The sequence below is a fragment of the Zootoca vivipara genome, chromosome 1, assembly GCF_963506605.1.
Source record: "Zootoca vivipara chromosome 1, rZooViv1.1, whole genome shotgun sequence".
NCBI lineage: Eukaryota > Metazoa > Chordata > Lepidosauria > Squamata > Lacertidae > Zootoca > Zootoca vivipara.
The window spans coordinates 21,052,288-21,065,678 of NC_083276.1; the positions used below are offsets into that span (position 1 = coordinate 21,052,288).

Sequence of the window (13,391 nt, forward strand, 5' to 3'; positions counted from 1 at the left end):
TTGTTTTTGCATTGACAAGGAAAAAAAGTTGGCTCAAACAGGCCAAGGGGTGGACTTCCCTTTCCTCCTGCATGGCTACAGGGACGTCTGGCTAATAAGGGAATCTGCTCTGGGAGAGAATTAACCTACCATCCCAAAGTGTTTTTCCTGGAGCCTGGATTTTCTCACCAGACTACTGTATGTTCCATAAAACAAGCATGACTGCCATATTCAGTAAGCCAATAGCAAGATTAAACAGATTCAGATGGCCCACCTGACAAAACAGCACTCATTTGACACAGTCCATGTTCTTGGATGGTATTACTAGCATGTAGGTGCTATAACAAAGATGGAGCAAGAACCTTTAAAAAGTTATGCTTGTGATGAACTGGCTGCTGCATATGCAAGTTGTATTTAATGGAACAATTTTTACAAGCACACTGATCTAGTGACTGCAAGCTTAATTTTTAACTGCTCTACTATTCAGAGGAGCTGGTTTCATGTGAAATGTATGAAGCAGCAATATTAAAGGGCAAAGTCCACAGAAATGAAAGCATTGTTCCCGTTACATCCAAATCAGGTCCACATGAAATCCAATTTAGAAAACATTTTTCCTTGGAAATCCTTAGCGGCACATATCGCTCTTAATAAATACGAGCCAGAAAATGCCATACATTTCTGACTCTGCAATGAGTTGCACTGCATATACTGTAAACTCTATATACCTAATTTTTCCCTAAAATTGTAGAAAATGTGGGGGAAATAATGAGTTGGACAGAAATGGGGAATGTGCCTGACTAGGTTCACAAATTCAAAATCCCTCATTCTTGCTCTTGAATGGCTACCTAGCTGCACTGAGCTTTAGGTACACAATTGATTCAAGCAGCCACAATGGATAGAAGAGAGATATATAGACATCCAATATTTCCCTGTTCAGCTGTAGACAGGAGAATTTGATCTGCCTGGACAGCCAAAAACAAGATTTTACTAGTGAACTGCACAAATATATAATCGGCGAGTAGACAGGGAGGTTGCAAGTGTCTTTCTACTAACCTGTGAGAAGTCATCAAATTAAAAAAGGTAAAGGATTTCTCCCCACTGCTTTTCCCGCCATTATGCCATTACAGGTACTAGTGATTTTGTAGCAAGGAGCATGCCATGAAGAGAAAGTAGAACACATTTATGGCAGTCATTACATTAGTCAAGAAAATAAAGTGCTTGGACTTGGCAGGACCAACATCTCCTGGGACTTGTTGCTACCGGTAGTAACATACCGGTACTCATATTTATACCAAATGAAATGAATAACCTTCTCTGGTTTGATAGAAACCAGGCCACAGGAGGATGCTAAAGTATATCATCTCAGCTGCAGTTAACTGCATTTTCCCTCAGATGCCATGAAATTGGTATATCTGAAGTACTTTACTAAAAAAAAGGGGGGGAGAGACTTAGATCATGCAGATATCTATACTGTACTCACATTGAGCAAGTGTAGATAAACGGCTCCCACTGAAATATTTACATTATAAAGCTACTTTCTGTATTAACAAATACTGATAATTTTCTACTTGGTAAATTGGTGTTGGTTTCTGGGTTTATTACTGTGGTTTGGATGTTGGTTTTAATGTTTGATGGCTGTTTTATTGGATAGAGAAATGTTCATAATAGAATGAACATTGAATTACTATGTTTTAATTGCTGGGCACTGCTGGGAGGAGAATGCAGTGAGTGTCATAATTTTCTAAAACATGAACAGCAAAAAATGGTCAAGTCACATGCATTTTAAAGCAAAATTGAGAGCGGTTCTCTCTCTTTCCCCTTACACACACAGCCTTCATATTTGACATATAGCACATGTTGCATTTTTGTTCCCATATATGGAAAAACAGTTTCTGAAGAACTGGCCTAACGACTTACACTGAACTGGAAGTCAAAAAAGCAATAAATGAACAAAGGGCTCATTTTCTTTTAGTCGTGTGTGAACGAAGCCCTGTTTTATTGAGTGCAAAATTATTTAAGGAAAAAGCACAATATCTTAAATGCCAGTTTATGATCATTCCAAACTTTACACATTATAACAAAGGGAAAGTCAGTTTTCACTGATCCTCCTCCTGAGGGAAGCTTGAAGATAAAAGGTGGGAGTGCACAGTGAAATAAGGTTTCAAATAGGTTTTCTCCACAAAAACTTTAGGAGTGTAGAAATTCTGCATTATAAGGCAAATATGAAGAATGTCATCCTCGAGTCTCAAAGAAAGCCCAGTTATTCCACCAAATAGAATGCACCCATACTCAAAGTCAACTTATTCAAAAAATAGAAGGTTGATGCTCTATTCAGTAGTAAATGTGGAGAAAAAGAATTTCACATTCCATTTGTATGTTCAACTGATGCAGCCAAGATCCTTCAGGTTATCTAAAAGTGTTCATCGGGAAACGCAGATGGGTTTAAGTGTCAATCAGTTGCAGTCTGCTAATTTGGTTGGAGGCCTTGGCAAATGTTTGGTGACGATTGCAAACGACAGCCAGGCAAATTGGAATAATACAGTAGCCCACTGTTTTGGGATCAGCTCTTGTACAGGAATAAAGGAACAGGAACATTTGTAAATAAGGGATCAAGAAGATAATAGTCCACATCCAAAAGGGTACGGACAGCAGCCGTGTTTTTAAGGAGTGCATCCAGGTTGTTTCTTCTCTCAGTTTTTCAGGAGGTTGCTGGATGTGCTCCAGTGCTAGTCTGTTGTAAGTCTCATTGATTTCAAAGACATAGTAAAATGCTGCCGCACTTGCTATTAAGTATAATCCCACACCAATCCATCCCATCCTCTGACGGAAGTTCATCATTCTCCATGCTCTGAACCTTTAAAAAAGGAAAAAGATAATCAAAGCACTTAAAGAAATATCAGCTTGTCATGTTACGGGATACAATTTTCTAAGTGTAGCTGAAGTGTTACTGGGCAAATGCTGCCCCCCCCCCCAACATCTCCCAGTAGATGTCAGTAGGAAATGTAATGTGCAAAATGCTAAAGACAGGGTGTTAAATTTTCAGCAGAAGTGAAAGAGATGATGAGATGGTTGGTGTTGAAGACTGATCCCAAGTGGATGTAAGCGGCAATCTTCAAAGATTTATTCTACAGTGCAGCCAATTTAATTTTACTTATTAATCAGGTTTTTATCCCGCCATGTTAGGCTACATTATTCCCCAACATTCCAGTTTAATCAAGGGGGCTGGGTGTGCGAGATGGTAAGTGGCTGGTGGCCCCCCTCCCTCAATAGATAAAGCCGGGGTTTAGATGAGAGAGGTTAGGGAGGGTGATGTGGCAGAGAAGCAAAGCAGCAAGCTGGAAAGCCAGAGAGGCAGAGCAATGGTTGGTTTCTGTTCAAAACCAGGGCTGCGGCTATGGGAGAAGGTGCTGGTGCTGCGGACCCCTCCATCGTAGGCTCAGGCTGTGTATATGTGTAAATAAACCATCTATCATAAAGACAAAACAGTCTCCACTGTGCCTCATTTCCAAAAGGAAACACAAACCCCAGGTAAGCGCCTGGAAATGATGGAATCTTGCACCACTCAGAGATTGGGGTGGCATGCAACAATATGAAGCACAGCAGTGGTTCTCCAGGGTTCAGCGGCGTAGCGAGCTGCCGCAACACCCAGGACGGCAAATTGCCATGCGGAGCCTAAACGGAGCATCCAGGCTCCAGGTAGACAGCCCAGTGGCCTGCCGACTACACCCCCTAGCTCCGCCCCTGCCGGGGTTTCAGGAAGAAACTTCTCCAAGCCCTACCTAGAAATGCTGGAACTGAACCTGGAACTGACTGCATGCAGAGCAGATGCCCTGCCCCTGAACTAAGCCCCTCCCCCAAAACATGACAGTTTCAGTAGCACTGTTCGCTTTTTACCGAGTGGAAAAGGGAGTAATAATTGGTGTAAGCGTCCTTTAAGAAAACCTAGTGGGAAGCAAAAGCCTGTGTGCAGAGGTTGTGACACTGTCCCTCCGGCCCAGACAGTTAACACAAGTCGGGAGGAGCTATGAGTCATGAAGACCAAGGGGGAAAGCCATGCCCCCCACCCCACTCCCATTTTCTCCCGGTTTTCCTCTAGGCCTTTGCATCTCTAGGGACTTGGAGCCTAAACTTATGCACACTGCTCTGACGGAGTGGGGAGGATAATACCATGTACGAGTGCGTGTGCTCCCTTTTGAAAAGTACCATAGACACAGCAGCTGTATTCCTTAACTGTCACTTTATGAGAGTTGCATAAATTTCAAAGTTAAAAATATCACGTCTTATGAGATTTAAGACTGGCTTACATGGCTTTCAGTAAACATCTGCAGTCAAGAGCATGCACCCCTCAAAAAAAATCAATGTACATCAGGGATGGGGAACCACATGCCCCTTAGGGCCTTATTATCTGGCCCCTGGAAGTCTCCCCGGGTCACATATACCCTCTGTATTCCTAAGCCACACCCTCCTCGAGTGTTTGGCATGGCTGGATGTGTCCTACTGTTTCTTGTTTCTCTGGATAGAGGAGGGGCTTGTGTGCAAGGACAAAGAAACTGGCTTACCAAGAGTTAAGATTTACATTTTATTTTATTTTGCTCTGCTCACTTTTACTTCTGGCTTTGCCCGCCACTGGCATGTGGCCCTTGATAGGTTGCCCAGAAGGAAATGTGGTCCTGGGCTTACAAGTGAATGAAGAGAAGTGTTTCCAAAACTTGGATCTCCAGTTGTTTTTGGACTACAATTCCCGTCATCCCTGACCACTGGCGCTGCTGGCATTAAAACACTAACAACATTATCAACAGGTTTTTTTTTAAGTCAGGGCAATACTTGTTCCTATCCAGCCAACATGGCTCCATGGAGCCCCTCAGGGAAAATCTTTCATCACTTCATTGAACCATTGCAATCACAAAAACAACAGCAACTCTATCTTTGTAGCTCTCATTTGTGGTTCTCAGTCTTTCCACACCTGTCACAGTGGCCGGAGTGGGCTACTTCAGAGTAACGACTCTACACCGCTCTGCATTTTATCTTTTTATTGGTGCTGCGTATTTACAGTGCTGAAGGCAGTGCTATTTACAGAGACACATCTTATCCGCTAGAATCAGAACCTCCGAATGGCGTTTGGCGCGTTTTCCTCCAACACAACAACTTGGGGAGACCCATCCTCTTCCCCCTACGTTTTCTGCGCAATTCCGGAGTTGGGGGAACAGGTCTGCCCCCTTGCTTTCCCCTTCCTGTCTCACCTGGGGCGCTGGCTCCGCTACCCTGTCTGAGCCTCGGACCCCACTTCCTGCTTCCCCACTTGAGACGGAGCTCTCCCTGCTTTCCCCTGCGCTCAGGGATGGGCTGGAACTCAGGAGGGGAGGGACTTCGCGATATCCCCTGTCCCTCACAACACCCAAGTGCCTGATCCCGTATTGGGGCTGCTCACATGTAGAAGAAACAGACTACTGGGCTAGTGCTTTGAACCTTAATGGTTTTAGGCTGGTAAAGGTAAAGGGACCCCTGACCATTAGGTCCAGTTGTGACCAACTCTGGGGTTGTGGTGCTCATCTCGCATTATTGGCCGAGGGAGCCGGCGTACAGCTTCCAGGTCATGTGGACAGCATGACAAAGCCGCTTCTGGCGAACCAGAGCAGCACATGGAAACGTCGTTTCCCTTCCCGCTGTAGCGGTACCTATTTATCTACTTGCACTTTGACATGCTTTCGAACTGCTAGGTTGGCAGGAGCTGGGACCAGGAGCTCACCCCGTCGTGGGGATTCGAACAGCCAACCTTCTGATCACCTGCGTCCCTTTAGGCTGGTAGTTACCCGGAAAAATCTGTTTTCTTGGCTAAGTACTATTAAGAAGCAAGTTTAAAACATTCTCCATTCTGCTGTGTGCTTCCTCCTCTTGCTTTCTGATTCTCAAAACTACCACACTAGACTTCCAAGTTTATCCAGTCTTCTGCAAAAATGAAAGACCAATTATGTTTGATGCCTGTGATAAGCACAGTCTACCAATTACCTCCTTCCCCAAGGAGAACAAGTTGCAACTTTTCCTTTCTCATTTTTGACCAAAAAAGGAACAAGTAGCAAGGAGGTCCCTAAGCCTTAGGCTGGTCCCTAAGCCTGCAACACAAGCAAATAATATTTACTTTTGCACAAGTGTGGCTAGAAGATATCCCTGGTGCAAGGTTAACTCATTTAATTTCATTTTCTGAACTGGACTGCATCAGACAAGAAAAACAAAAGGCCCACTATAACATGTGCTTGAAATAGACAGTCACTGGTTGAAGGGGCAGAGGAGGAAAGAGGAAGGGGAAACCATCCATTATGATCAGTTGCCTGATGACTGGAAATTTCTTCTGACCTTTCTTGGGCACAAGGGGGGAATGACACGCCTGTCTGAGAAGCAGGGAAACTATTTGTGTTAAGTCCCAATTTGGACATGCGGTGGTACAGTCATACCTCGGGTTAAGTACGCTTCAGGTTGAGTACTTTCAATTTAAGTACTCTGCAGACCAGTCTGGAACGGATTAATCCACGTTCCATTACTTTCAATGGGAAAGTTCGCTTAAGTACGCTTCAGGTTAAGTACAGACTTCCAGAACCAATTAAGTACTTAATCTGAGGTACCACTGTATTCAACTTAGTTTACTCACTGAAATCAACTGACCCAACTTAGTGATGTTCATTAATTCCAATGAGTCTACTTGGGGTAAAACTTAGTTGAATACCACCCAGAAAGAGTCATGAGCTTAGCTAAACTTGAAGACACTTGGCATGCAGTCTGCTAAATTTTTATTACTCTTAAAACTTCTATGCCAGGGGTCAGCAAACCTTTTCAGCAGGGGGCTAGTCCATTGTCCCTCAGACCTTGTGGGGGGGGCAGACTATATTTTGGAGGGGGGGATGAACAAATTCCTATGCCCCACAAATAACCCAGAGATGCATTTTAAATAAAAGGAAACATTCTACTCATGTAAAAACATGCTGATTCCCGGACCGTCCACGGGCCGGATTTAGAAGACAATTGGGCCACATCCAGCCCCCGGGCTTTAGTTTGCCGACCCATCTTCTATGCCAGGGGTCAGCAAACTTTTTCAGCCGGGGGCCGGTCCACTGTCCCTCAGACCTTGTGGGGGGGCTGGACTATATTTTGAAGAAAAAATATACCACTGTAGTGTCCCAGTTTGTGAACTTTACCTCGGTCTAAGAATGGAATCCGAACGGTGGAAGGGCACCAGTGGCGGGAGGCCTCATTAGGAAAAGTGCACCTTTGGTTTAAGAACAGTTTCGGTTTAAGAACAGACTTCCAGAACGGATTAAGTCCGTAAACCGAGGTACCACTGTATTTGTAAATGTGCATATCACAAAGGCCCCACAGATCTTCAGTGCTCCATCTTATCAAAAGGAAACTAAAGTCCAGCGACAGAGTTATACAGTTATGAAAGTAGAGAGCATTAAGTAAAACAGTTTTTCAACTTACCGTATCTGTACTTGAAATACTTATCTTTTAGGAACTATAAGCTGCAGAACTTGTTTTTACCAGTAATCTACACCACCTATCCCCTCTCGCCACAAAAGTGACATACAACTGCCAGCTAATAATCATGTGACTGTCATTATCATTCATTGCTGCCTGATCATGAGAGCTACAAGCACATTTTAGTCAGAAAAATAATCTGTAGAACCAACCTTCCCCTCAACCACTGGTCATCCCCAAATCTTTAGGAATAAGCAACAGGATCGAGCAACTACCAAAACGCTAAAGGTTGCCTGTTGCCTACAGTATGAAGTCAATTCACATATTTGAGAATTCCCTGCCAGATCTTTGTAAATGTCAAAACCAAAAGTCTTTTTAGAGCCTTGTTTTTCAAACCATGACCACAATGAACTTGGGAGTCACGAATATGCAGCCAGCTTTGTGCGACATAAGGCCAAAATTGACTGTTTTTTGAACTCTTCCTTTTTAAAGAGTTAAAGATAGTGTCTGGGAAATAAAGCAGGCTTGGTAGCATTTAGGAAAATATGTTTTAATTGGTTTAGTTCTGGATTTCCTGGGAAGGCAGATCAATCAATGGCTATTAGGAGCAATAGCTGTGATACTCCTATGGACAAAGACAGTATAGCTATGAATGCTAAATGGAATTGGGGGGGGGGTGACCAAGACAGGAGATCCACCACCACCCAAAGACATCTAGCCGGCAACTTTTGGAAACGGAATGCTGGGCAAGATTAATCTTAGGATGACTAACAATTCAATTCTTACCTTCCCATGTTTGTGTCTATTTATTTATTTATTTAGACCTTCAACAGGCTGCTGCTAAAGGATCTCATTACCAAAGTGAACACTGTTAACACAAGATGATCCAGTGAAAGTTCACTTTGGCCATCCTTGCTCTGCAGTCTCCACCCTAGGACACAACACATTATGAAACCTGTCCACCAGGCCTCTTTCAGTTATGCTTGCATAGCTGCAAAGACCATTTACAATTTTGCAAAAAAAAAACCTGTTTCAAGGGCAATTCTGAAGCACAACTAATTAACGAAATATACTGGGAACTCAGGCACTCTGATAAGTTGCAGTGCAGGTCATGCCAGTTTTTGTTCGCGTAGCAATTCTAGGCATACAATACATCTTTCAGTTGCAAAGGTTGCTATAAGAATGAGAAACACATTTATGGTAAAAGGCAGCATTTCAGATAGCTCACCGTGACAAATTCATTTATGTGCATGATGCTATTTAGTGCAACCTGTGGCAACTTGTTTATCATAGTGTGGAACTGGTACACTGCAGCAGCCAAATTTGGAAACTCAACTCAGCCACACTGACTAGAGCTGAAGTGAGCAGGATTCAGTCCTTGTGTGGTACACTTTTCTTTCTCTGCTATAAGCTTTGTCTTGCTATTATTGTTAATCTCCTTCCATGCATGTCCCAAGATAATGTACAAAAGATAAAAAAACAATTACAGAACAGTTGCAAAAGTAACAGATGAGTTTTTAAAAATACATAAGGACACCTATGGCTGAGACCTATCCATTCAACTGTGTTCCACTGAAGTGTTTTAGAGTACATTCTCAGGATCACTCAACAGTTAAGGCGTGACAAATCTATTAAGTGAGTTGAACTATGCACTCACCCTTAAGATTGTAAGTACTTTGCTGGATCAGACCCAAGAACCCTAACAACCATGAGCAGCAGGAAGTTGACTGAAAATCGGCCAGCTGTCTAAAATTGTCTTCTCCCCACTTCTGTACTGGGGGAAAGGGTCAGTGTCAGACCTGCAACTACTGGCACATTTACAGTATCATAAATACATAGCATAATCTTACAACTCTAGCTGTTTCCAATGGTAAGCATATGCTTAGGAGGCAGCACACTGCTCATTTCACCAGCACAACACAAAGCAAACATGTTAGACCAGCACTGCAGGGACTTTACAGGATATCTATCCCTTGAACAGTTTGTCCCTGGGCAATACCATTAGGATGCTCATCTTTTTAACAAACTCCTGCCCCGATTGGGTTTAGCTACATATCATTTTGTCTACAAAAGTGGACTAATGGGAATATTGTTCAACAAGTTATAACACTGGTATCATCAACAACACCAGGAGTCAAAGGAATTTTAGGATCCAGAAAGGAAAGACAAGAAGAAACATGACATTCTTAATTATCCTGGTTTTACTTTCCTTGCTCTGCAGCTGACACTACCCTAACCAATCCCATCTATTCATGATAGAATCAGTTATGGGTCCTTGTCGGTCCTTTACTTTTATTACACGTGCACCTGCATTCTTTCGATAAAGCTTAAAGGCTCACGTAATAGGCAAAAGTAAGAGACTGAGCAGTCTATGCTAATAAGTTTGATTTTCACCTTGCCCACTGACACTAGTACAATAAAACGTATCAATTTACCAATATTATGTGCCCCCTCTACCCATCAGGTCAACAGCAACTGCATTCTGTAATAGTGCCATAGCAGCCAGTTTCTTCAACCTACCTATTTTGAAGTAGCCTTTCCATATGAATGCTCACTGAAGAAGAAAAGACTAACACTTATCTAAAGAACTAGAGCTATATTTGATATAGTAGCATCTTTGTCTTATCTGTCAGGCAGCTTCTCAAGTCTGTCAAACGGTTTTTTCAGTTGAAGCCAAGCAAATGATTCTACTTCCTAAAGTGAGATAGTAATCAACCCTCACTTTCCTCAATGTAACCTAACTGCCTAAAATTATTCATATCCCACACCCATTTCTACTGCACAGAAAGCTCCTGGGTAGTTTATCACTCATTCAATACCCGAATTACAATAGTTTTGTTTTTAAATCGCTAACCACAAACACAATGCAATCCAAGCATTAACAGGAGGAACTGTCTGTGTGTCTCTATTCTTCCCCCAACCCTAGAGTGTTACTTCTGCCAATTTTGCCTTCCTCAAAAGGCTGGCAGTACCTCATGCCCAAACTTTCTAAACCTTTCCCAAGGGCTCCCTTCCTGTTCCCCAGAACTCCCCAAAACTTAAATCTGACCCAAAACCCAGCACGGATATGGACTGAGATATAAATAAGAGTGCCTCTGGGCATGTACAATGCAACCTTTTGGATGTTTTGATTGTTTAGCTGCTTGTGCGTTCGCTGCCCTGGGCTCCTGTGGGAGAAAGGCAGGATGGGAATTTAATTACTCAAGCAAAACTGCTTCTAAACAGAGTGAGGAGGGGGAGGGTGTGCATGTGTCGTCGTCGTCGTCCGTCCGTCCCCCAAATTGCAATGGGGGGGGGGAGAGCTTCCAGTGGGGAACTGGAACTTCAAAGCAAATGTGAGCAAAGTGGCCTCTTTCTCTCTCAAGAATGGGATTTTTGTTAGAAGGGGGGGGCAGGCTTTTGTTGTGGGGGGGGAAAACAACCTCAGATTTGTATTGATTTTTGCTCACTGTGCCCCCCTTGGCTACGCCCATGCTCTCAGACTGAATTCGAGACAGGGCTGCTCTCCGTCTTCCTCGGCAGGCTGAGCCTATGGAACACAGTAGGACCACAGAATCGTGGAATAGGAAGGGGACCCCCGGGGTAATCTAGCTCAACCTCCAGGCAATGCCCTTCTGCCCAACGTGGGGCTCGAACCCGCGAGCCTGAGGTTCGCAGCCTCCCGCTCTACGGACTGAGCTGCCCCGCCAGCGGTTGTGAGCGTGTCCCTGAGCCGGTGCAGAGCAGCAGCCTAGAACCCTTCCGGCGCTCCCCGCCTCAGCCTCCCTCGGGCCTCGCGAGCCCTTACCTTCCTCCGCCGGGAAGCACGGGAATGAGCAGCCAAGAGGAGGGAGCGTAACTCCGCCGCCTCTCCTGCCGAGCCTCTCTCAGGGCCCGCCTCCTCAGAGCTCTGCTTCCGGTGCCGCGCGACATGGCTGCAGTCACGTGAGGAGGGTCGAATTGCCATGGCCAACGATTCCCGCTTTTACGGGCTGCGGAGGCGCCGCCAAAGGGGCGCGGCTCCTTTGGTCTGCGCACCGCGTCCTCCGGGATGTTTTCGACACCCTGGTTCCCCACCCACCGCCCCGCTCCCAGGTGTGTTAGCTTCGTATTGCAGAGGTGGCAGCTGCAGTGAAGCCAGGCGCTTTGAAGATGCCGCCTCGTCCCCCACCCACCCTTTTGTCAACCACCCAAGGAGAAAGTCTGGAAAGAGCGGGGTGAGGGACAATAATTTGTTGTATGGGTTTTTTTTAACTTTATTCTTAGCATTTCCCACCCCCCGAATAGCAATTAAGGCTGCTGCAGGCAAAGAGCAGGACCGTTGCTCGCTAAGGCGTACAGATAAATAAACAGAACAAATAAAATTAAGTACTTCCACCCCAGCCCATTCTCCCATCCCAGGAATGGAAAGGGGTAAAGAGTTAGCAATGCAGAGCCCTATTTCCGGGTTTTGTTTGAATGCTGCCATTTGCGGGGTAGGAGCGGAAGGATGGAAGGGAAAGCAGCCGTAGCCTCACTTCGCTGTAATGCATTAGTTTGAGAAAAGCGAAGTGTCATTAGTGCTTCATTGAGACAGACTCGCTCTTTATCCAAGCACACATGCACACCCCACGTTCCTGAGCAAGATCAGTAAGCACGGGTTTAAGTCACTCTCTACTACCCCCCATCCCATAATGTAGAAAAAAGGTAGCTTATGTTTCTGTACAGTACTGAATAGGAGGGTGGGAGATCATTCGAAAGCTTTCAGTTTTAAATACCTACCGAGCTGGTTCACAACAGCGCCAAGCCGCCAAGTTATGACCAGATTCAGGCCACAAAGTTTGCCTGCTTGCACCACCATGTGCTGGGTGCCATGAATAGATTTTTTTTAAAAAAATCCTGATTCTGCAACACTTACTCTTACAATGCAAAAACAGCAAGCAACACTTCTCCCAAAACTCAGCACCTGAACCAAGTGAGCCCAGACCAGCTCATATATCACAATTTGAGCAACTGGCTCAAAAAATTACCAACCAACGGACTGCAACATCACACACAATTTTATTGTTTTATCTTTTGTGTAAAGTTTTTGGGGTGGTTTTTTTAAAAAAAGAAAAGAAAATCAAGCTGTGCATTTTATGAAATACATAAGCAGGAAAAAAACTCCTTGCCACTTTCCCACTGCAGGGGAACCTCCAGCCGAATGAAGCTTACAGACCTCATTATGTCAGCCTAACTACACCTGCAGGCTTCCCCATCTGATGCACAATGCGGCTTAGCCCAATCACTCCCACCTATCTGTCAACTGCTTTCAGGTGGCATGGCAACAGAAAAAGGTGCCAAATTTTAAAAGTGCTGAAGGCAAGCAGCAAAGGAAGAGTGTTCTTGGGTCTTCCATGGCAGCCACAGGCTTAAATATGAATTGTCTGATCTCATATGATGTCCCATGAAGAGTGCGCCAGTTCTGAATCTGGCCCTCTTGACTGGATCCAGTTCCTTGTCCCTGCTTTCCCCCCAAGTACATAAGAAAAGCATTTCTTCTTATTGTTATAGGTTTGTGGGCACTTAATGCCAGGGTTTAGTAAACGTTAGGACAGGCATCCCCAAACTTCGGCCCTCCAGATGTTTTGGTCTACAATTCCCATCTTCCCCAACCACTGGTCCTGTTAGCTAAGGATCATGGGAGTTGTAGGCCAAAACATCTGGAGGGCCGCAGTTTGGGGATGCCTGGGTTAGTCTGTGGGGTAATGAGGTGTTTTGCACAACAATGTATCAAAGGAACTCGCCATAGAGGGCAAAGAGGTGGGGTCCCTTTGACCCCAGAGATAAAGCCAAGAGTCCAGGGACTGCAATCCAGAGTTAAGTAACAGAGTTAGGAAGCAGTGGGTTGTGACTCCAGTGGCATAGGAAGGGGGTGCGGGGGGTGCAGTCCACCCTGGGTGTCATCAATGAGGGGGGTGACAAAATGGCCAACCAGCTGGGAGGCG

The 13,391-nt window shown here is 44.7% G+C and overlaps 1 protein-coding gene across 1 annotated transcript; it reads right to left on the reverse strand.

Moving 5' to 3' along the window:
• Nucleotides 1-1,106: 1,106 nt before the first annotated feature.
• LYSET (lysosomal enzyme trafficking factor) lies at nucleotides 1,107-11,322 on the reverse strand. The gene is made up of 2 exons (XM_035107036.2): nucleotides 11,234-11,322; nucleotides 1,107-2,833 (listed from the first exon to the last, which is right to left on the reverse strand). The coding sequence occupies exon 2, from the start codon at nucleotides 2,815-2,817 to the stop codon at nucleotides 2,422-2,424; it is 396 nt and encodes a 131-aa protein (XP_034962927.1). The 5' UTR covers nucleotides 2,818-2,833; nucleotides 11,234-11,322; the 3' UTR covers nucleotides 1,107-2,421.
• Between the last annotated feature and the right edge of the window lie 2,069 nt (nucleotides 11,323-13,391).

Excerpts from the sequence above, each read along its gene's own strand:
- LYSET (XM_035107036.2), bottom strand. The coding sequence starts at position 2,817 with ATGATGAACTTCCGTCAGAGGATGGGATGGATTGGTGTGGGATTATAC.